This window comes from Asterias amurensis, chromosome 18 (assembly GCF_032118995.1).
Source record: "Asterias amurensis chromosome 18, ASM3211899v1".
NCBI lineage: Eukaryota > Metazoa > Echinodermata > Asteroidea > Forcipulatida > Asteriidae > Asterias > Asterias amurensis.
In genome coordinates, this window is record NC_092665.1 from 5721560 (window position 1) to 5747684 (window position 26125).

Below are 26125 nucleotides of genomic sequence, written 5' to 3' on the forward strand. Positions count from 1 at the left end.
TGGTATCATTGGATAAATGCAGTGACCAAATGCTACCGTATCTGGGTTTGTTTTGATTTGTCTGAGGTAACCTCAGTCGACCAATCAAAACACAGATATGGAAAGCTTACTTTCGGCCACCCGCATGCTATGTGTCCACGTGTGTGGTGTATGTATACTAAACAGCTCGTATTCCGAAAGATTAAGTCACAATCAAAGAGGAAAATTATATTGTCCAAGTTTACAATAAAATGGTGTATTTTTGTTGGTAACCTTCTTACAGCAAGATTGGTTTCATGCCGTTTTGACAGGTAAACCAATCGCTGTACAGAAATGTACCTTCCCGTCTTTGACATGTTATTGTGACATCATCAAATGTTTTATACAGAGATAGTTCAAAACGAATACCCAATGTTTCATCTGCATTAAAAAAAAGCTCTCTCCTGTAAAAACAAACAAACGCAAAACTACGAGGAAGAGTTGTACACTTCACCATATCGACACGTGTTCGGGAAAAATACGGCACAAAAGAAATGTCTTCCGGTTACTTGACAACGCTGTATCCTTTTGATCACAAGTTATCAAAAGTTTAACATAATAAGCATTGTTCATACACAAATATATCAACAGAAGAATACTGTTACCAGTTTTTGTTTTGTTTTTGTGGCTTAAACAGGGTACAGCTCTATTCACCAATTTAACATTGTGGGAATTCAAAATGGCCGGCGAAACAGGCGGCCATCATGAATTATGTCTTTGCAGTCTCAGTCTGTATCAAGGAAGGTGACCTGCTGTTGTTTTTCTTTAGTATTTGTTAAACTGTCCTGATATTTTTTCTTGTAATTCATTTTTTTTTTTACTTTTTTGGGGGAAAAACAAAAAGATTTAGAGTCGTCATCAAGTACTTAATAATGCGCCCTTGGAAATCAACCTTGGAAGGAAGACGTATTAAATTTTCCCGAAAATGTGATCAACTCAAAAAGAAGGAAAACTGATACTTACAGCACTGCTAACGTAACATTACAAATTTTAAACAAGTTTTCGTCACAATAAACACGTTTATAAAATCACGCTTTAAAATATAACGTCTGCTATCAAACTAATTGTCATTATACATGCATAATAACTGTTAATTTATTATATTCATCTAAACAAACTGCCTCATCTAAACACAACTAACTATTGGTTATTCTATATTGAAACACATTAAACGTTGTCTAAGACATTAAAACGTTTCCGTGCGAGTTATGCTTGATTTAGATTTGGTACAAAAGGACTCCTGTAAAAGACTGTAATGGTCAGAGTTACTATTTACTTGACCGTCTACAGCTAAGTGAACTTGATCTCCATAGTGCAGGGGAATCACTGCACTGTTGCTCACTTGATGATTACATGCAGCCTGTATACCCCCTGAAACAATGATGTTACCGTTCTTCTTAAAGCCATTGGACCCTTTCGGTACAGAAAAAAAAAAAAAAGTTCACAGATTTACAAATAATTTACAGGGTTTACAGAAGGTAATGGTGAAAGACTTCTCTTGAAATATTAGCCCATGAAATGCTTTACTTTTTGAGAAAACGGTAAAACAATATAAATTCTCGTTAACGAGAATTACGGAGTTGTTATAAACACATGTCATGACACGGCGAAACGCGCGAAAACAGGAGTGGGTTTTCCCGTTATTTTCTCCCGACTCCGATGTCCGATTGAGGCTAAATTTCCACAGGATTGTTATTTTATATATAAGTTGTGATACACGAAGTGTGGGACTTGGACAATACTGTTTACCGAAAGTGTATAATGGCTTTAAGCAGGACATACCGGGTGTCTCAAAAAAAAATATACACTTTTGAAATGGCTGCCGAATAAAAAAAAAAAAACGATTCTGGGGAAAAAGGGTTTTTGTTTATGGATAGCTTGTGGTCTCAACTTTCATATGACACCAAAAGTTCCTAAAATAATTCATGGCTGGGTGAGCACTGCTCACTTTTGTGAAGTGTTTAAAATAAGACTGCGCGGGAATTAGCCTTCCAATTTGAGAGCTTACAAAATTGAGGGTGATGTAATAAATTCATGCTCAAATACGATCAGTTTTGGTTTGCTGAGTGAAGTTTATGGTTTGTTAAACCATTTTTTTATGGGTTCATAAGTGAACAGGAAATGCATTTTTGTTCTAACTTGTGGCATTGTAACTTTCCCCGGTAGACTCGGTGGTGCCTTCATGTGAGTCGCGATGGTGTGATAGTATATGTAGCAATTTCCATGTTACAAACTGTGTTTGTTTTTTTAACATCTGTGACTTTGAATAAAAACCTTCATCCCGCATTTCAGTTATTGTAAGATGAGTTGAACATTTCATTGGTTTTCTTAATAATCAGATGGGGATTATGTACAAAGATTGTTCAATGGTACGTTTTTTTGAAAACAGGAATGTCAAAGATGTTGGCTACTTCTTCAGGTTACCCATTGACCTGAAGTAGCCGAAATCTTTGATTGAATTGTGTAAGCTACAAAGGACTTCTCTCACAAAGGGAAGGCTAATTCCTGCGCAGCCTTGTTTTCAACCCTTCACAAACGTGAGCATTGCTCACACAATCATGAATTATTTTCAGACTTTATGGTGTCATGTGAAAGTTGAGACAATAAGCTATCCATACACCTAAACCTTTTCCCCCAGAATCATATACTTTTCATTCGGCAGCCATTTCAAAAGTGTATAGATTTTTTTGAGACACACGGTATAGGTAAGGCCCACTTGGTGTTTTAAGACTGAAAACATCAATACGTATACCCCAAGCAGGCACATTACACGTAAACGCGCCGTTCAAATTGAACTTGACCCGGATGAACCCCTGGAATGAAAGCTGTTCGAACGTACCAGGGGCAGATCGGGGTCGACCCAGGGAAGCTAAACAAACGCAGCCTAAGATTGAAGACTGGGATCCTGTCTTTAAAGACAGGTACCTGCTATTCAGATCCAGTGATTCCATTGGATACATCAGCATCAAGTCGAGCGCCATGTGGAAGCTCGAGCATGCCCGAGCATGCCCAGTGGTTTCTCTCCAGATGTTCCGATCCAACATGCATTAGCGTAGTTCCTCGGCGCCGGCCAAGCCGGTGTCTCGTTTCAGGGTGTCTACCAAGGAGAGACGTCTTAAATTGGATGCAACCATCTTCGGGCTTGTTTTGATTTGTCTGAGTTAATCTCGGTCGACCAATCAAAAGACAGATATGGAAAGCTTACTTTCGGCCGCCCGCATGCTGTGTGTCCACGTGTGTGGTGTATGTATACTATACATACAATGTGCATGAACTTGCATGTAATGTTGGTGTATAATTTGACCGCGTACCTTTAGCTAAAAAGTGAAAAACACGCCGGTTTGGAGGCTGGTCTATGGTTGTTGTTCACGTGCCTCGAAGTGTGATGCAGGTATTCAGGCTACATAAGGTACGTTCGATTAGCTGCCCTGGGTCTACCCGCGGTGCTCACTCGGGTGAGCCCCTGACGAGAGCTAATAGAACGAGCACACTCGCCCTCTCGTGGTGAAGTCATGCTAATTGGGTCACCCCCAAGTGACCCACTCCACAAGCAGGGCACTGGGGGCTGACCCGGGTGATCCAAAGGAATGGCGTCAAAGCTATTCGAACGTACCGGGGGTAGACCGTGGTCGACCCAGGGAAGCCAAACGAACGCACCTATAGATTGTTGGTTGTGTACATGGAGAGGTGACAAGGGTTTAATTGTTCAGGGTTTATGTCCAATTCGAAAGTGCGTAAGTCAGTCAATCCATGTGCTTTTGAATGAGGCACTTGGACCGATTTGCTCGACCCCATTGGTCTCATCTAGCATCACTGGGAAGGGCTGATGAGCTTGTACAACTTATATAATTCATGACTATAAGAAAATAATGCTGAACATTATTTAATTGTGCGGGGCAAGCTGTTGTATAGCAATTATTATTATACCATTGTGCCATTTCAAAAAACGTGCTCTGAACTATTTGACATAACAACTTGAGTCTGATGATTTCAAATTTAAGGGTTCGGATACTTTTTTTGTAGGACACAAACACACTGTTCACTGATTTACATTAAATTTGCACTGTCTGAAGAAATAATGGTAGAAAGTTTCCCTAAAATTATTACTTGCAGAGGTGCTGTAGCTTTCGACAAAATGCGTTAAAACAGTGTCAGGAAAATTATTTCAGATAGTAAATTGTATTTACCAATAACTGTAGTTTTATAAGGGAATCAATGTGTTGTGAAGAGGTAAATTATAAAGAAACCGATTCAACACACTTTGGTTCCCATTCATAAATACCTTTTCGGTCAAAAACATCATCATTTTTTGATAAAAAAAAATAAATAAATGCCAACATTATAATTGTTAAATGATTTCTTTCAACACATCACCCCTCCAGCTATGAAATGGTAAAGCCCTTCGCCGCCCTCGGGTAAACAACTCCTTATAAGGGAATGCTGTGCGCATCGCGCGTATCGCGTGATGTAGCACAACTTTTCAGCTTTTGCTCTCGACCAATAGGAATGAAGAAACTGTGTTATAAGAACAAGTGCAAGGTCGCGTGTCACGCCCATAAATTAACACTTTTTACCGGTCATAAACAAAGGTTTATACACACCCACGTGACGCGCTCTCAACCAATAGGAGTAGCGAAACTGTCAAAGGTTTTTATGAATATCCAGTAAAAACTCCAAACACAAAAACCAAAACGATCGACTGATACGGCGTAAATTTTCATTTTTTCAGTGTAATTAAAACATTCAAGTGGTACCTGACTATTTCTAAAACTATGACATCGATCTTAACTTCTTATACAATGGATACTAGTTTATTTAGGAAAAAAAAAATTGTGGAAATATATGTATCAATTAATAAGTTATGTATTCTAATGTTAATTCAAACATCAATAATGTGTTTTATTGACGACGTGTTACGTTAATGTTTAAAGGCAGTGGACACTATTGGTAATTACTCCAAATAATTATTAGCATAAGACCTCAATTCGTAACGAGTAATGGGGAAGGTCGATAGTATAGGTTTTCTCTGTCATATTCAGCAAATGAGCAGCCAATTTAATTTCCATGCGTTCGAATTAAAGCTACTTTGCCTCTCCGGTTTTTAATGCGTTTCAAATTCAGAATTCGGTCATTCAATTTCGTTGTGGGGCATTCAAGTTCCTAGCACGCCCGTTCTTTTTCATGACACACAATCATCATTCAATTTAGCAAAGCTGGTTTGACTAGAGATTTTGCTGATTTAATCATTTTCAATTTCGTAAAAAGGCAATCAATTTCGCTCACCGAGGATTAAAATAAGTACGACTAAAGAAATACAAATAAACAGATAAACTGTATAAGGCAAACCGTTTCGTACCTCCACTTTTAAATCGAGCGAACCTTTTCTTTATTTTATGTTTCCAGTATAGACTTTATCTTGGGCCCCATAAGGGTTGTTTTCTTCTTTATTTTTTCGGGTGACCTTCAATGGTTAACTGTCCAAGACCTGTCATTTGAATGTGTTTGAATGTTTTTTTTTCTCTTTTTTTTCTTAAATGTTTTTCCAGTTGTTGTTTTTTGTAAATATTCACCAACCATCTGTTGGCGTGCCAGACATCTTGGCATATTATGTCCAAAAGTGCCAACAAATTAACGGCATGCCTTTAACGTTAGTATAAGGAAACAACAAGTTAACCAAGCGTTTTTAAGACTGCACAAATATCAGAATTGACTGCCTCAAAATGAAATTGAATGACTAAACACACGCCTCAAAAACACTCCTGCGAATTTGAATGCAGCTTCGATGAATTGTTAAATTGAATGATTGTTTTGTTAAATCGAATGCCGTAAAAAGTAGATTTGACTAGTTTAAAATGAAATCGAATGACCCTTTTTTAGAAGCATTCGATTTCGTGCGAAATAGAATAGGCTGGTGGTTAAATTGGCTGCTCATTTTCCGAAATTTACCGAGAAAACCTATATAAAACATTGTGAGAAACGGCTCCCTCTGAAGTGACGTAGTTGTCGAGAAAGAAGTAATTTTCCACGAATTTGATATCGAGACCTCAAGTTCAAAATCTGAGGCCTCGAAATCAAGCATCTGGAAGCACACAACTTCGAGTGACAAGGGTGTTTTTTTCTTTCATTATTATCTCGCAACTTCGACGACCGATTGAGCTCAAATTTTCACAGGTTTGTTATTTTATGCATATTTATGTTGAGATTCACCAAGTGAGAAGACTAGTCTTTGAAAATTACCGAGAGTGTCCACTGTCTTAAACTTTTACTGCCAACGACACTTTTCGGTAGTAAGGGAGATCAAGATAAAATGCAATATTGTGTAACTAGCTCGTATTCCGAAAGTGAGGAAAATTATATTTTCCAAGTTCACACTAAGATGGTGTATTTTGTTAGTATACCTTTTTTATAGCAAGATTGGTTTCAATTTCATTTTGACGGTTAAAGCAATCACTGTACCGACATGTACATCGCCTCTTTGACATAATATTGTGACATCATCACATGTTTTATACAAAGGTGGTTCAAAATGAAACCCAATATTTCATCTGCATTAAAAAGAAAGTGCTCTCTCATGTTAAAACAAACAAACGCAAAACTACGAGGAAGTGTTATATATTTCACCATATCGAGACGTGTTCGGGAAAAGAAGACACAAAGGAAACGTCTTCCGGTAACTTTACAACGCTGTGTACTTTCGATCACAAGTTATCATTAGTTTACCATAATAAGTATTGGTTATTAACAAAGATATCAACAGAAGATAATCGTTACCAGTTGTTTTGTGAATTATTTGTTCTTTATTGCTTCAACAGGGTAAAGCTTTTTCCACCAATTTAAAATGTTTGAATTAAAATTGTCGGCACAATCGGCAGCCACAATGAATTATTGGTCTAAGTCTGTATCAAGGAATCTGAAGTTACAGTTGTTTTTAAGTACTGTTTAATAAACTGTAAGCTTTTTGTTGCGTAGTTTCATTTTGCATTTTATGGAAAATGAAAGCTGTAGAGTCGTTTCAAGGACTCATCATTGCACCCTCGGACGGAATTACAGGCTGCAGAAATTTCAAACTTTCCCAAAAAACTCAAAAAAGGGATGAACGAATATTTATAGCACTGTTTACGTGACAAAAACACGTTGAAAGTTTTTGTCACAATACACGTTTGCAAAATCAAGTGTTCAAATGAAACGCCTTTTCCATATTTATTGTCCTGCAAATAAAAAAACAATTAATAATAAAGTAATTTTATTCGATTCATCTAAACACACGTTCGATTTTCCACAATTAACTCATTATTATTATTAACATATGTTTAAAAACTATATAGTTGCATATTATTTTGTTAAAATCGTTGTCTAAAACATTTAAACGTTTCCGTGTGTTTGTATGTTTGATTTAGATTTCGTACAGCAGGAATCCAGTGAAAGACGTGTAATGGTTAGAGTTACTATCTACTGGACCGCTTACAACTAAGTGAACTTGATCTCCATAGTGCAGGGGAATCACTGCACTGCTGCTCACTTGATGATTACCTGCATCGCGTACACGCCCTGTAACAATTTTGTTACCGTTCTTCCTCAGGTAGACATATAGGTTAGACTCACTTGATGATTTATAGGCTGAGAACATCAATACGTATACCCCAGGCACATTACACGTAAACGTGCCGTTATTCAAGTTGAAATCAGTCCCTTCCTCTGAAAACAATAACTCTTCAAAGGGCAGAGGAGCATAGACGGATGGAGGGTTGAAGGCGGTATTCCTCACTGCAGTGAAGGCGGACCGTCGCGAAATACATTCACCTGCTTCACCAGTCTGTCCAGCTGGTCCAGGTCCACCTCTCTCTCCCTTCAGACCATTCATCCCAGACAGACCTCGATATCCCTTTCTGCCCTGTTGACCGACTCCTTGCTCTCCCTTCATACCATGATCCCCTTTAGCGCCTGGCGCACCAACCAGTCCATCTGACCCGATGTCTCCATTTCCCCCGGGCTCACCTGCTTCGCCGGTCTGTCCAGCTGGTCCAGGTTCACCTCTCTCCCCATTCAGACCATTCATCCCAGGCAGACCTAGAGGTCCTTGTTTCCCTGGTTGACCGACTCCTTGCTCTCCCTTAAGTCCAGTATCCCCTTTAGCGCCTGGCTCACCAACTAGTCCATCTGACCCCTTGTCTCCTTTAGCCCCAGGTTGACCTACCTCACCAGGGGACCCTACAAGCCCTTGTCCATGGTTCCCATTTGACCCGGGAATTCCCGGTATACCGGCTGGGCCCTGGCAGCAGGAGTTACACGTCATCTCCGGATCAGGTGAAACTGCTGTTTTAGCCACCATGAACGGAACTTGCAAAATACCAAGAAGAAGGGGCACTGTTGATATGGTAATCTTCATCTGTAATTTAATAGAATAAATAAAACAAACGATGAAAACATGCAGACATAGTAGCGCTGCTCTAGCGGTGACCACAAGTTTTGGGTCAGCTCCAATTTATTCACATTTTCCATGTGTTTGTGGAAGTTCTTTATCACCACTTTCTACATTAACCACGTTTTAGTCAATTTGTGTTTCGCTGGGCTGAGCATGTGTGTGTTAAATTATGTACCTGGCCGTATTGATCGTAATTGTTCTCTTGTGTTGAGCTAAATAATCGCTCCACACAACAAAGTGGCTACCGCTACACACTTGAGTACCTAGCTTACGGCAGGGTGCCGTTGGCTCGTTTGATCTTTAACATACTGAACATCGTGTTGAAATGCTCCCCAATGACACCCAAACAACTGTCAGACAACAGTAAACAACTTTAAAAGAAGAACAAGAGGAAATATGGGTGGTGAGGAGAAATAAATTTAATCAGACCGATAGAATCTTTCTCCCATTAATGGTATCGTCCATTGCCGTTCCCTATGCCCCAAATGGATGAGCTCGATTAATCACATGCGTAAACACAGAGACTCTGGTATCCTTCACTGAGACATGGTTAGACAATACAACCCAGAGTAATGATTTCCATATAGACGGCTTTGGATCTCGGATTCGACTTGACAGAGATTACAAAATTACATGGAAGATACAGGGTGGGGCGCGTATGCCTCTATATTAACAAGAGATGGTGCAACATAGTGATTGTTTGAGATAAAACCAACACCCTATACATTGAGCTCCTGTCCGTATCACTTCGCTCATTTTATAATCCAAGAAAGATTCCTCAACTTGTCTACATTGTGAGGATTTCTCCTCGTGTAAAAAGATACGATATCTACGAATAGTCTAACTACTGCATAGCGCGCAGCAGCGTGTTGCATGGTACCTCGACGTTTGAAATAATAACTGCACTTGGCATCACTGTATTCTCCTTCGAACCCAATTAGTGTATACCGATTTCCCAATACGCTGCCACTAATTAATTTCATCAAAAGTGGTCGTCCGGAACACGTCAAATAATTTCGACATAGGTTCAAAGCATAATCCAAAGACGTATATCGGCGTATTTAGCCGTGATCTTAACTTACGGCACTGTCACACCTTTACGTTTTAGTCAGCGTATGCCGACGTATGACAATTTCTCTTAAACGTTGGCATCCGCTGAACTTTCGATGGACTTTTCAATTTTGAGCGTATACAAAGCCTATTCATAACGAGTTGGACGTATGCAGACCGTAGTAGTAACTTACATAGGACGTTTCCATAGCGAATGCTTAGCGTGTTGCCAGCGTTCACAACTTATGTCCTACGGTAATCTAACTACTGCATAACGCGCGGCAGCGTATTGCCGGCGATCACATCCAGTTGCCTACAAAGAGGGTGCCTCTCGGCGATTGAAGTAATAACTGCACTTGACAATGTAGTATCCTCCCGCGAACCCAATTTGTATCCGATTCACATAAACGCTGTAAATACGCCATTATACGGTAGCTGTAAGTTAGAATCACGTTCATTAAGTTATGTGGTCGTCCGGAGCACGTCAAATACGTTCGAGGTAGGTTCAAAGCACGTTACTACTATTACCTGTTAAGGCCCTGTCACACCTTGACGTTTTAGCAAGCGTATGCCGACGTATACAAAATTGGGGCGAATACGCTGGCGTACGTCGAATAAGTTATGGGTAAGTTTTGTATAAGTTATGAGCACGCTGAAACACGCCGTGTACGTCGTAGTAAGGCGAGGTCGTCGAGAAATTGTGTGCATGCACAACAAAATCTAAGTGTGCCAGCGTGTGGTTCATAAGTTCTGCATAAGTTGTAGGTGCGTTATACAATCGATGACGCACGTTCACACACGTTACTTGTAAGGTTATCAGAAGTCGACATACGTCGATATAATGTCTAGCGTACCAAAAACGTATTTCTGATAACCTATATGAGTAATGTGCTTTGAACTTACGTCGAACGTATTTGACGTGTTCCGGATGACCACAGAACTTACTAAACTTGTTTCTAAACTTACAGCTACCATTGACAGAGCAATGTGAATGGGTACATAACATTTGGGTTCGCATGAGGATTAATACGATCAAGTGCAGTTATTATTTCAATCGTCGAGAGGCACCCTCTTTATAGGCTACTATATGTGATCGTCGGCAATACGCTGCCCCCGCGCTCTATGCAGTAGTTGGACCATCGTAGAACATAAGTTGTGAACGCCGTCAACACGCTAAGCATTCGTTATGGAAACGCTCTGTGTAAGTTACTTCTACGGTATGCATCCGTCCACCTCCTTATGAATACGCTTCGTATACGCTCAAAATTGAAAAATCCATCGATAGTTCAGCGTATGCCAACGTTTTAGAGAAATTTACAAACGTCGACATACGCTGACTAAAACGTCAAGGTGTGACAGGGCCATCATGAGCCACACGACTTACATCGACCGGTATATCAGCGTGTTTCATCGTGCTCTTAACTTATACAAAGTTATCCATAACTTATTTGACGTACACCAGCGTAGTCGCCAACATTGTCATACGTCGCTATACGCTGGCTTAAACGTCAAGGTGTGACGGGGCCTTTACCCATATTTATTCGACGTACGCCAGCGTACTCGCTAAAATTTCATACGTTGACATACGCTGGCTAAAACGTCAAGTGACAGCACCTTAAGACAGTGTGCCACCATGTTTTGGCTAACAAAATATGCTGTCATAGTTTTAAACTGTGTCATTATTGTCGTAACAATAATGGAGGATGGTAACAATTTGTCCCCAAACAAGAGGACTCGATTATCATGGTAAAATAAAACAATTAATGTTGCATGCTCCGCCGTGACGGGGTCCAGGTTTTGTGTAAACTTTTGGGGCAAACAGGCAAACTCGGCTTCACCTCGGTTGCCCCTCCCCACGTCGGCTGTACAAACCACCGATCACCATAATAATTGTGAAAGTGTTGCATTATGTTCAATCTTGTTTTGTTTTACCCACAACATAAAAGAAAATAACAAAGTCACACAATGCCATTTAATCAGTACTTGTTGTTAATTTTGTTGACAGCTTTTGGATGAAGAGTACACACACATTAAAACGAGCAGAATATCAAGCACATTCAACTGAAACTGTCTAGGTAAACTTTTATTGCCCACTATTTGAACAAGACAATGTACAGAATACCAGCGGAACTTGCTGCTTCAAAACGGAAACCACTTGCAAGTATGGTGATAAAAGCCCCAACGACACAACGCTATTATGTCGTGGTTTCAAAGGGAAATGCAACGGCATAACAATCTGTACCACCAAACAGTACCACAGTACACTAATGTTGGCAGAGAGCAAGTGACCCAAACACTACATGAGAACTTCAGCTGAATACGCTATAAAAAATAATCCGTCAAAATTACGGTGCTTTGTATACCTGGCAGCCAGGGTGCTAGGTATTAAAAGTGCAGTAAATTTCAAAGTGGAGTTTAGCAAACTACCCCTGTTAATAGTATAAAACATTGTTAGATACGGCTCTCTCTGAAGAAACCTAGTTTTTGAGAAAGAAGTATTTTCTCGAGTTGTTAAAGGTCTCAAACTGAAGGCATCTGAAAGCACACAACTTGTGCGACGGGGGTGATTTTCCCATTATTCTCTCGCAATTTCGACGACCAATTGAGCTCAAATTATTGTTCACGGGTTTGTTAATTTAAGAATATGTTGAGATACACCAAGTGAAAAGACTCACTAGTGGTTGAAAGTTACCTATTAATGTGTCCTGCCTTTGCCCTTAAAGGTTATTTTTAAACTGAGTTTCAATTGTATTCTTTGTTTTCTCAGAGTCTACTACCACCGAAACGCACAAATGCTTTTGGGAAACAAGAATATTCAATGGAGCAGAAACAATCAATATAAACCACAAATATCAAAAACAATCAAATGAACTTTTGGATGAGATTGAAGTAATTTTGATTGTTTTAAAAAACACGTATGGCAGGATTCCGCCTTGGGCCGGTGTCTCATGGAAATCTGTCCCCGGAGATTCTGTCCCCATCTTGGGCAACTTCTTTGACATAAAGGACTCGTTCATATATTGAAAATCTCAAAGTTGAAAGACTGTGAGAAACGACTCCCTCTGAAGAGACGTAGTTTTCGAGAAAGAAGTAATTTTCCACGAATTTGGTTTCGAGACCTCAGAATTAGATTTTGAGGGTCTCGAAATCATTCATCTGAAAGCACACAACTTCGTGTGACAAGGGTGTTTTTTCTTTCATTATTATCTCGCAACTTCGACGACCAATTGAGCTCTAATTTTCACAGGTTTGTTATTTTATGCGTAGTTGAGATACGGCAAGAGTGAACTTACAAGTCCATTCCAATTGTTTTGGGCCTATTCATGTAAACCGAAAATGGCTTTGCTATATTAGTAAGAATAAATTGTGCTAAGTCATAGTCTTGAACATTCGTTTCAAACCGGCGGGGTCGTGGTCGTAGATGAAGGACCCGGCCTGCCTTCGGCTTAGTCTTTTGTTTACGGCCAAATTAACGCGGGGTCCAGTGGGAACGGGGCTTAAGATACTGTTGATTTTAGACAAACGCTTAAGACCTCGTACCACTCCCCTTTTCCATTGTTTTACTTATTGTTATGAACAAACAAATATATGTAAATGTAGGAGAAGATCTGTGCATGTCAATGAGAGGCCTACAATTTATTAAGAACGTTTACATTGAGGATCAACTATTTCGAATAGTGCTAAAACAAAAAACGCCAAGATATTTTGATTCGGTTATCACAGTTTACAGTCCATCATTACGGAATCATCAAAACGTGTATGTAATTAGATTGTATGCACATTCAATCGTTAAGGATGTATAACGCTGATACGCCATCCGCTATTTACGCGGGGAGGGGTGGGGTAGGGATGGGAGGGGAGGCGTTGGTGAATCCATTATGACGAATCAAGCCGTTATCACAGATTCAAACATCGTTGTTTTTTTGGGAGGGCTTTCGTAACTATTAGTTTTTCGAGGTGATTTTTTGTTTAAACAAATCTTATTACAACTCCTCATACAATTATGCTGAAAAACCTTTACAGCAAAACAAAGTGTAAAATTGACCGACATAGTATACCACTTTAGTAAAATGCAGAGTTAACCTCGGCACAATACTTTGAAGGAGTCCCATTGTTGGTAAAACTTCACAGTAGATTAATTGGTATTAAAAAATACAGATGTGAAGTTGATGATATAGTACAAGTACCGATATAGATAATGGCAATTTGAATTATGAAATTAAAGTTCAAGAACCGATAATTTATTTCCAAGGTTCAAAAGCAAAAGAATGCTGTTCTATAGTTTACTGAAGCTGGAAAACACGTGTTATAAAGTCAGTTCCAAAGCCACTAGACTCAACGGATTTATTGGTAGAGTAGTTAAAACTAGAAACCCTTACATTCTGACTTTACTTTATCGATCAATTAGCAGACCCATACTTGAATACGCAGCTCCAGTCTGGTGCCCTGTTCTTTCGACTCAGCAAAAAAAAACGCTAGAGAAGGTACAGAGGCGATTCACTCGTTTTTGTTTGGGTGTGCCGAGAAGGGTTTTAATTGATTCTGTAAACGAAATTGAATATTCTGACAGGTGTGTCAAGCTGATTTAAAATCCTTCAGGGATGCTGCTTTTTTTGTTATTGTATTGTATGTTCTTGTTTTTGTTTTCTTACTGTTCTTATTGTCTGTGCTTGATTTTTTGCCTGTGAAATTAATAAATGAAATGAAATGAAATGAAGTCTGTAATTCAAACTGACTATGACCTCAGTCGGATACAAACAGTGACGATCGGTATACACTGTTTCATTACCTCTGATTTTGTTACTTTGATTTCAACATGTTGGATTTAAGATGGTTAATTTGGATCTATATGCTGACTGCAGGAGGCAATGTGCTACCACAAAGTAAGTAGGCATATAATGGTTCTCGCTTGAGTAGAGCCCCATTTGACTTTTCAACGGATCAAAGTTGAATATGATAGTGTATGCAGACTTAGTGATCACGTTGTTTCACGCGAGATCTGGTTGTACGAGAGCTCTGTTGTTTTGCGTGTTGTTATCACGTGAATAGAACCCGAGTTTTTGACGCAATGTGCCCTTTTCCATTGTCTTTTATTGATAGTTTAACGACGTACGAACACAACAAATATTACAGCCGATTATTTTTTATCGAAAAACACAGAAGATGAGGGTCGAGAAAGAACACACCTTAAAGGAACACGTTGCCTTGGATCGGTCGAGTTGGTCTTTGAAAAGCGTTTGTAACCGTTTTTTTTAAATGCATATGGGTAGAAAGATGTTGTAAAAGTAGAATACAATGATCCACACAAGCATGCCTCGAAATTGCGTGGTTTTCCTTTTACCTTGTCGACTAACACGTCGGCCATTTATGGGGGTCAAAATTTTGACTCCCATAAATGGCCGACCATGTTAGTTCGCACAGTAGAAGAAAAAACACGCAATTTCGAGGCAAACTTGTGTGGATCATTGTATTCTACTTTTAAAACATCTTTCCAACCATATGCATTTTATAAAAAAAACGGTTACAAACGCGATATCCGTATAGTGATCAAAAGGTCAGTAATGAAAATGAATACCCCCATAATCAATAAATGGATATTTTATTTAATAAATGAAAGTTTTTCTTTGCCAATCATTATTTTTTAAGAGTACTCTTGACCAATTTATCCTATTTACAAGGAGTTTCAAAATATGCAAAAGCTAAATCACGAAACCCAAACAAATTGCACTAATGATCTTCGAGTTCTAAGAAGACGAAACTATTCTGATTGTCTTCGAGTAGTGTTTAAAGTGTTTGTATAAAATCGTTGTAGGTGCGAAGTACTGGAATGACCTGGCTAACGACAGTTTGCAGAAAGCTATTACCAGAGAGCAAACACTCAACACAAATAAAGCTAAGAACGTGGTGTTTTTCGTCGGAGATGGGATGGGTATAACAACCGTGACGGCTGCGAGGATTCTCAAGGGTCAACTGGAAGGAGATCACGGGGAAGGATAAGTTCCCTAGTGTAGCTTTGTCAAAGGTAACAATAAATAGTACGTCTCGAACCTTCACACTGAAACAACTACTGCAGGAGATCTTCACCGTTTAAAAAACCTCCCCACTTAAAGCAGGTCTGGGGTCGATTTCACAAAAATTAGGGCTAGTCCTATATAGGAGATATTAAAAACGTATGGGTAGTCCAAAGTTAGGACGAGTAACTCGTCCTTAGTCGAGATAAGACTTGTCCTAACTCTTGTGAAATCCACCCCCTGATTGGGCGTTTCATGTATATACATATACATGAAACGCCCTTTTTTTCTACTACTACTTTTTAAACTGCAATGCAGGAGTAACTCACTAGTAATCGTGGAATGTTCATGCAAACAAATTGCACTCGTCAAAGCCCACACTCTCATAATGGTACCGCATCGAAACAAGCCAAGTCATGTCACGGTAAAGTAATAACAAATGTTATTTATGATTACAATAATATTGTTTAACTATTGTGCGGAAAGTTGCCGGTTGTGGTGTTTTTAAGAGAAATATTTTGCACCAATGCAGGTATATTGTGGGAGTGTCATTTTGCATAATTACTGCAGATTATTTTGGCGCTGACTTTAAGCCAGCCATGGGTGAGTTTTTGGCGGTTGAATTGGACATTGGATAATCACTGGACAATGACTGAAACATCTATTGGTACGACCGCCAATACGCAGCCCTGTACTTTGATTTGGACATTCAAACAGAAATGCGCCGTACTTTTGACCGAATGAGGGCGCTATCAAACATTGTATCACGGGGTTTATTCATTCATCCCAAACAGTTATTAAAGACTAGAAAACATAGCCACCACATTACAATCATATAAACCAAGGACAATAAAACCATTAAAGGAGCCATTACAATTCGTCTCTCAAGCAACATTAACGGCGCAACAAGTGGCAGAACGTTGATCAAAACTGTACAGGACGAATCGTGGGACGGGATTGACGGGGATTGGTGACGGGGATTGACGGGGATTGGTGACGGGTATTGACGGGGATTGGTGACGGGAATTGACGGGGATTGGTGACGGGGATTGACGGGGATTGGTGACGGGGATTGACCTAGAGGCTAGAGGTTACTCTCTGGCGTTATTATTCACGAGCCTCGAAGTGTGACGTCAGATGTTCAGGCTAGTATATCCCTATAGCCTGAACATCTGACGTCACACTTCGAGGCTCGTGAATGATAACGCCAGAGAGTGGCCTCTAGCGTAGGTCAATCCTTGACCATCTTCACCTTTCACCTAGATTCATATGCAGGTGATCGCTAGTACAAATGCCAAACATCACCTCGGACCAATCAAAACACGGAAACAGAATGCTTACGTCACTGCACGTTTATCCAATGAAATCACTGGTTCTTAAAAGCAAGAACCTGACCGGGGAAATAGTGCCCAGAAGTGATACAAATAGTGCCCGGTTACAGCGCCCTCTCTTGACTTGAACCGTGAACAGCAACTACAAAACTTCCTTTCTTTTCCACGTGTTGTTCTTATTTCACATTTAAGACCGACACAATTCGGTAACTAGTGTACGTCTATTCCCCTCGGGCCTGTTAGTGACCAGAAGAGGGGCCTATTTCCCTTGGCTTTCAGCCTCGGGAAATAGGTCCCTCTTCTGGTCACTCAAAGTCCCTCGGGGGTAGACGTACAATTACCTCATTGCCAGTCAATATGTGTATAATTATTATGATTTACTTTCATTGATTTGTTGTCAAGTGTTTTGTAATAATTTTATTATTGTGTTCTTGAAATTGTATCGATCGAATATAATAGCTAATAAATGCTAGTTATTTACTTATATTTTCGTTGCTTTGTGTGCTTTCTTCAGCACTGCCCGTGTGACACACGCTACCCCTGCCGCACTTTACGCACATTCGCCCCATCGAGACTGGGAGTGTGACTCTGATATACCGCAGAAGGAAACTGACATCGGTTGCATTGACATCGCTCAGCAACTCATAACACTCGGACAAGATACACAGGTGCAATCTGCAACATTGACACAAACCAGTGTTTGCGTTCACTATTCTGAATGTACCGCTTGATTATTCGCCACCCTCATCAATATCATGGGTTATTTTGGTTTTTGAATCAAAATATCTCACAAACTGACCGGCAATGAAACAGGTAGCTGGAATCATTCGATATAGAACATAATATATGTTAAATTAGTAAGCACTTACGTGTTACTAGTTCGTTCTTAGCGAGTTGCGTCATATTCACGAAGCACTCGTAACTTCAATCGAGTGCGTAAGTCCTTACTAATGCTACGTGGGGTGTTTTCGGCTTCGTAGCGTTTTCTTAAGCCCTTTTTCAACATTCCTGGCCAACATTTTCGGGCGAATTGAGCTTTATGTCAATTACAACAACTTTTAATATGTTCTACAATCCTTGCGACATATTCTCAAACTTTCCCAATTTTTTTGAGAATTTACTGACCTATTTTTTCCCACTTTTTAGTAAATTTTTCGTGATTTTGTTATTTAATTTTATCATTAAATAATTATTTATGTTTATTTATTAAGTTAATAGTAATAATAGTGGACATTTATAATGCGTGGGTATCCATCTAAATATGCTCATGGCGCAGTGACACAATAAACGGGAAAAAGTTATGAAGTCCTCCTTAGATGAGGCTTGAGGGAAGTTGTGAACAAAGCTAGGAGAAAGTTTAACATGATCCGGCAAGTCGTTCCATAATGAAGGAGCAGCAGAAGTAATTGATCTTTCACCCCATGATGTTATGGCCAGGGGTTTCCTTAAAGATGTTTGTTATTAGATCGCGTATAGACTGGCGGTTGGAAGTATATATGGGGGTTGGAGTCCTTCTGAGAGATATGGTGATAAAGTGCCTTTTGATATAAGCGATAGACATACACAAGGATTTTGAAGATGATTCTATCCTTAATGGGTAGCCAATGTAGATCTTGTAGGATAGGTGTGATGTGACTCTAGTGTTGGACCGGGTTACAATTCTGAGGGAAATTTTTTGAAGACGAGACAAGCGGTAAATTGATTATTATGCAGTCCATAGAGGAGATAGTTTCTCATGTCAAGTCGGGAGGTTACAAAGGTGCGAACGAGTTGCTTTGTAGTATTTGCTTCATTTACTTTAATTACTTCGTTTATTTGTTTATTTTATATTTTTAGTTTAGGGGTAACCAACTACATATTGTACTCTCATTGTATGTTTGCGTCGTGTGAAAGCTTGCGAAATCTCTGAATGTCATCCCATTGGTGATGAACCACTTTGGTAGTTCTGAGGACTTTTTCAACACAGTTGATACTCCACGATTTGCCCAGGTGTCGGCCTTTCTCTTTAGCGTTACAACATCTGAAATCATCAACATCGGAAATCATCATCACCGGCGACTTTAATACTTTTCTTATTTTAACTCTCCCCAACCCGCCTAGCAATGTTATCAAAGAATTAGACTGTATGTTCTATAACTTTATATGGAAAGGGAATGACCGTGTGTCCAGGAACCAGATGATTCAAGGCTATAGTCATGGAGGAGTTAAAATGATTGACATGCATTCGTATATAAAAGCCTTAAGGTCACCTGGATCCGCAGATTTCTAAGTTCAAATAACTTGGGTTGGGTCACTCTTTTTTTGAAGATTTCGAACACTCATGATCCTCGAGGGAGCACTCGAGGGAGGCCACCAGGCATTGCTGATCTATTTAAAAGGGGCCGAAAATCAAAACCATTTTTGGATTGATGTTCTTAATGCTTGGTGCAGCTTTGTTAAGTGTCATGTACAATCAAACATTCCTTCCGTAATGAACTGAATGGAGAAACCACAGAAATTGCTCGCCCTTTTTTACCATTTAATTTTGAGACTTTGTTGATGGATATAAAGGGCTCCACCCGTCTGTACAGTGTTTTCACCTCCAGCAAAAAAAGTTGTGCACAAGTTTATTGTTAAATGGGAAGAAAAAATTGGCGTGATTTTTCCGATTCCTCAATGGCACATTTTCTGTGGTTTACCCTTTATCTGTACATGTGACACCAAGTTAAGTTGGTTCCAGTTTAGATTGGTGCATAGAATTCTGGGTGTAAACTCCTTTCTTTCTAAAATTGGTCGGAAGAATTTTAATCTGTGTACTTTTTGTAAAAGGGAAGAAGAGACACTAGTCCACTTGTTTTGTAATTGCAAGGTGTCTCTGTATTTTTGGCGTCAGATAAAACACTGGTTGACTAATACACTGAACATTGACATTAATTTTGACAACACGACTAAGCTGTTTGGTTTTCATATTTATCGGATGAAGATGAACGACAGAAAGCCCTCATTTGTTCTTATCAAAAAGGAAATAAATCATTATTTTGTAATGGAAAAAATGATCTTTGTTAAGAATAACAACTTAGATAAGTTCAATACCAAATGTGAGCCTTTTGTATTGCTATGTACCAACTAAATGCCTTGCATAATCATCAAACTTCCTGTTTTTGCATTTTGCCATTTCTCTCTTAGTATCGTTCTATAAGTAGTTGGTTTTACCAGTAGTTTGTGTAGCTTTGTACATTGAAGAAACTTGAATAAATTTCCCCCTCCAGGGGGAAAAAAAAAAAAAAAAAAAAAAAATTAAATTAAATTGTTAAAATTTGAGCTCAATTGGTCGTCGAACTTGCGAGATAATAATGAAAGAAAAAAACACCCTTGTCACACGAAGATGTGTGCTTTCAGATGCTTGAATTCGAGATCAACGGCACCTAGCCTAAAGCCCAAGCCAAATAAGTGACACAACCTTCGATACCAAGATGAAACCCTCTACTAAGCCCACATCCTTGACCTATTTACATGAACATTTAGCCCAAGATTTATGCGGCGCAAAGGTTGTAGGCACAATCATGTTCCGAACGACAGACGATTGTTCGTACTTGTACAATTGGTACATAAAACAACAACTCACCTAAAAGGTTGTCAGTTTCAAGTGGATTGACGTCTTTAAATTGTTCCAAATTCCACACGTACTTGCTGTTTGTCTTGTCTTTACCTGCTTGCCATTCGTCTTAAACAAAACATAATATTGTAAAACAACTAGTGAAACAAATCCTTGCTTGATTGTTTCAATTCGTAGTATATAGCAAGAGCTTCATGTGACCGAAAGAAAATTAAATGCTGTGGAACTATAACAAACATCTAAAAAGTCAAGGTTTGATCAAGTGAAACTGTTTTGATGAGAGATGCTTCTACAAAACACAACATTTTAAAAGAACATAAACAGACAAGAATAATTATAAGATGAATAGATTCATTACCATTAAAGACACTGGACTATATTGGTAATTGTCAAAGACCAGTCTTCTCACTTGGTGTATATCAACATTATGCATAAAATAACAAACCTATGAAAATTTGAGCTCAATTGGTCGGCGAAGTTGCGAGATAATAATGACAGAAAAAAACTCCCTTGTCACACGAAATTGTGCGCTTTCAGATGCTCATCAAAATCTAATTATGAGGTCTCGAAATCAAATTCGTGGAAAACTACTTCTTTCTCGAAAACTACGTTGCTTCAGAGGGAGCCGTTTCTCACAATGTTGTATACTATCAACCTCTCCCCATTACTCGTTACCAAGTAAGGTATGCTAATAATTATTTTGAGTAATAACCAATAGTGTCCACTGCATATAAATAAGTTCGTCTGGATTGTTGATGATCATGAAAAAAAAGATTCGTTTTTACAAATCCAAAAATATGTACGACGTTACTAAACATATAATTGACAAAGCTCCTAGCTTAGGAGTAAAACGTAACTACTAGTACTAAATTATATGTAAAGTATACATCATACATAATTTTGGATTTGTAAAAACGAATCTTTTATTTCAGATTCATTACCACTTTATATTCAAGTACATTCCTCCTATCTTCTATAACTACGCACCATGCTGTCTCTATGGTAATGTCAGCGCCTTGTGGCTCATGGACAGTTATCGATTCACCATTATCGACTTACCAATATTGATTTACCATTGTCGTTTCAATATTATCTTTTCCCATTATCGATTCTCCATTACTGATTCACAGTTATCTTTTTACGACTATCGGTTCACCAATTATTGATCCACAAATATTATCGAATCACCATTATCGATTCACCAACATCGAATAGTGGTTATTGATTTACAAATATCGACTCACCAATATCGACTAATAATTATCGATCAACCAATTTTGATTCACCATTATCAATTCAGCATTATTGATTTCAGTAGCTCGGTTTCTATGGAATCTGGATGGGATCAGAAGCTGTTAAAGCAAAATGGTGCAATAGTCATCAATAATTGGGTTTAAATTTGGTCAGGTTTACATACCGATGAGATTTCGTCCATCATTTCTAGATCCAGCTTTAGAAGAGTCTTCAGGATACTCTGGGTCGGCAGCTTCTCTCGGTAACATTTTCATCCTTTCCCCACCCATTATAACCTGGCATAGATTAATGAAGAATTAGTATAAAAATTACCGTACCATGAAGTTGGTGGTCGGCAAGCAGCAATGACTAGCAGGTAGGGTATTCTAGGAAGCTGCTTCGGAAGTGCTGCTAGTAAGTTTGAAATAATCACATTTGCCAGCCTTTCATTATGTGAGCACGCTTTAAAAAAAATGCTAAAAAATGATTAACTGTTTAAATTGATTAACTGTTTAAATTGATTAACTATCGAATGCTTCCAGCTACCTGTTTCATTGCCGGTCAGTTTGTGAGATACTCTGATTCAAAAACCAAAATAACCCATGATATTGGTAAAGGTATCGAATAATCAAAAGGTACATTCAGAATAGTGAACGCAAACACAGGTTTGTGTCAATGTTGCAGATTGTACCTGTTTATCCTGTCCGAGTGTTATGAGTTGCTGAGCGATGTCACTGCAACCAATGTCAGTTTCCTTCTGCGGTATATCAGAGTCACACTCCCAGTCTCGATGGGGCGAATGTGCGTAAAGTGCGGCAGGGGTAGCGTGTGTCACACGGGCAGTGCTGACGAATGCCGTTGCCTTGCCTTTAGAAAGCACACAAAGCAACGAAAACCTAATTTATTAGCTATTATATTCGATCGATACAATTTCAAGAACACAAGATTAAAATTAATACAAAACACTTGACAACAAATCAATGAAAGTAAATCATACTTATTATACACACATTGACTGGCAATGAGGTAATTGTACGTCTACCCCCGAGAGACTTTGAGTGACCAGAAGAGGGACCTATTTCCCGAGGCTGAAGGCCAAGGGAAATAGGTCCCTCTTCTGGTCACTAACAGGCCCGAGGGGGGAATAGACGTACACTAGTTACCGAATTGTGTCGGTCTTAAAATGTGAAATAAGAACAACACGTGGAAAAGAAAGGAAGTTTTGTAGTTGCTGTTCACGGTTCAAGTCAAGAGAGGGCGCTGTAACAGGGCACTATTTTCAAAGAGCTAGTTCCCGCAAAACACATGCGCCCGATCACTAGACTAAGCTTATCCCACGAGACCGTGTTTCAGCCAACGAGAATACAGAAAAAGGCAAGAGGTGTGTTATAAAACATTATATGAATATGTTGACGTTCTTTTTAACTTACCAGACTTTTGAGCAGATATCATAACAGACTCCACATTAGCATTGAGACTAGATTTACAATCTCCTTTAATAGCAGAATCGTCTAGCCCTATCACTGCTGTCTTGGTTTTAACACCACTAAAATAAGCAGTAGCCGTACCAGCCGAGTCCGGTACTTGCCTGTCGGTATTGTACGTCTAGAGGATGAAAGAGTGCAGGAAATATTCTCAGACTAAATGCTCCGTATGTTTGACCACGTGGGGCGCACTCAATATAGTGGGTGCGTTCGTTTAGCTTCCCTGGGTCGACCCCGATCTGCCCCGGTACTTTAGAATAGCTTTGACGGGGCTCACCCGTGTTAGCGCCGCCTCCCCCCCCCCCCCCTGCTTGTGGAGTGGGTCACTTGGGGTGACCTGAGGTGCATGCCATCACCACGAGAGGGCGAGTGTGTTCGTTCGATTAGCTCTTGTCAGGGGTTCACCCGAGTGAGCACCACGGGGTCGACCCAGGGAAGCTTATCGGGCACACCCACTATTTGTATCATATTTGGACACTGATTTCATTAGATAAACGTGCAGTGACGTAAGCATTCTGTTTCCGTGTTTTGATTGGTCCGAGGTGATTTTTGGCGTTTGTACTAGCGGTCATCTGCATATGAATCTAGGTGAAAGGTGAAGATGGACAAGGATTGACCTACGCTAGAGGCCACTCTCTCGCGTTATCATTCACGAGCCTCGAAGTGTGACGTCAGATGTTCAGGCTATAGGGATATACTAGCCTGAACATCTGACGTCACACTGCGAGGCTCGTGAATAACGCAAAAGAGTAACCTCTCGCCTCTAAGGTCAATCCCCGTCACCAATCCCCGTCAATCCCGTCCCACGATTCGTCCACTTGTTGCGCCGTTAATGTTGCTTTAGAGACGGGTTGCAATGGCTCCTTTAAAGGTTTTATTGTCCTTGGTTTATATGATTGTAATGTGGTGGCTATGTTTTCCAGTCTTTAATAACTGTTTGGGGATGAATGAATAAACCCCGTGATACAAATATGTTTGATAGCGCCCTCATTCGGTCAAAAGTACGGCGCATTTCTGTTTGAATGTCCAAATCAAAGTACAGGGCTGCGTATTGGAGGTCGTACCAATAGATGTTTCAGTCATTGTCCAGTGATTATCCAACGTCCAATTCAACCGCCAAAAACTCACCCATGGCTGGCTTAAAGTCAGCGCGAAAATAATCTGCAGTAATTATGCAAAATTACATTCCCACAATATACCTGCATTGGTGCAAAATAATTCTCTTAAAAACCCACAACCGGCAACTTTCCGCACAATAGTTAAACAATATTATTGTAATCATAAATAACATTTGTTATTACTTTACCGTGACATGACTTGGCTTGTTTCGATGCGGTACCATTATGAGAGTGTGGGCTTCGACGAGTGCAATTTGTTTGCATGATCACTGCACGATTACTAGTGATGAGTTACTCCTGCATTGCAGTTTAAAAAGTAGTAGTAAGGGCGTTTCATGTATATAAACCAGTGGGTGGATTAGTCTAGGACTAGTCTTATCTCGACTTAGGACGAGTTACTCGTCCTAACTTTGGACTACCCATACGTTTTTAATATCTCCTAGGACTAGTCCTAACTCTTTGTGAAATCGACCCCAGGCCTGCTTTAAGTGGGAGGTTTTTTAAACGGTGAAGATCTCCTGCAGTAGTTGTTTCAGTGTGTATGTTCGAGACGTAATAATTATTGTTACCTTTGACAAAGCTACACTAGGGAACTTATCCCATTCGAGGTCTGTTTCTTCCCCGTGATCTCCTTTATAACGGTTGTTATACCCATCCCATCTCCGACGAAAAACACTACGTTCTTAGCTTTATTCGTATTGAGTGTTTGCTCTCTGGTAATAGCTTTCTGCAAACTGTCACTAGCCAGGTCATTCCAGTACTTCGCACCATACAACGATTAATTTATACAAACACTACAAACACTACTCGAAGACAATCAGATAATGTCGTCTGCTCAGAACTGAAAGATCATTGGTGGAATTTTATGGGTTTCGTGATTGAGCTTTTGCAGATGTTGAAGCTCCTTGTAAATAGGATAAATTGATCAAGAGTGCACTTAAAAAATAATTATTGACATAAAACAACTTTAATTTACTAAATAAAATATCCATTTTTTTATTATGGGGGGTATTCATTTTCATTTAATTAATCACTATGCAGATATCTAATTGGCATATAGTTCTAAACAGTATTGTTATATTAATTGCAACACCGAAATACATATACCGGGCATTTTGTTATGAGATTAAGGTGTGTTCTTTCTCGACCCTCATCTTCTGTGTTTTTCGATAAAAAATAATCGGCTGTAATATTTGTTGTGTTCGTACGTCGTTAAACTATCAATAAAAGACAATGGAACAGGGCACAATGCGTCCAAATTTCGGGTTCTATTCACGTGATAACAACACGCAAAATAACAGAGCTCTCGTACAACCAGATCTCGCGTGAAACAATGTGATCACTAAGTCTGCATACATTATCATATTCAACTTTGATCCTTTGAAAAGTCAAATGGAGCTCTACTCTTTTCAAGCGAGAACCACTATATGCCTACTTACTTTGTGGTAGCACATTGCCTCCTGCAGTCAGCATATAGATCCAAATTAACCATGTTAATGTTGAAATCAAAGTAACAAAATCAGAAGTAATGAAACTGAGGTCATAGTCAGTTTGAATTACAGACTTCATAACTATAGAACAGCAATAACTTATCATGTCATTCATTCTTTGGCTTTTGAACCTTGGAAACAAATTATCGGTTCTTAAACTTTAATTTCATATTTCAAATGGCCATTATCTATATCGGTACTTGTACTATATCATCAACTTCACATCTGTAATTTTTAATACCAATTAATCTACTGTGAAGTTTTACAAAAAATGGGACTCCTTCAAAGTATTGTGCCGAGGTTAACTCTGTATTTTACTAAAGTGGTAAACTATGTCGGTCAATTTTATACTTTGTGTTACTGTAACGGTTTT

The 26125-nt window shown here is 39.2% G+C and overlaps 1 protein-coding gene and 1 pseudogene across 1 annotated transcript; both read right to left on the reverse strand.

Moving 5' to 3' along the window:
- LOC139950945 (alkaline phosphatase-like) overlaps positions 1 to 25716 on the reverse strand; it is a 446069-nt pseudogene extending 420353 nt beyond the window's left edge.
- Positions 7412 to 8404, reverse strand: LOC139950900 (uncharacterized). The gene has a single exon (XM_071949744.1). It carries the CDS (start codon positions 8402 to 8404, stop codon positions 7412 to 7414), a length of 993 nt encoding a protein of 330 aa, XP_071805845.1.
- Positions 25717 to 26125: the final 409 nt, after the last annotated feature.

Excerpts from the sequence above, each read along its gene's own strand:
- LOC139950900 (XM_071949744.1), bottom strand. The coding sequence starts at position 8,404 with ATGAAGATTACCATATCAACAGTGCCCCTTCTTCTTGGTATTTTGCAA.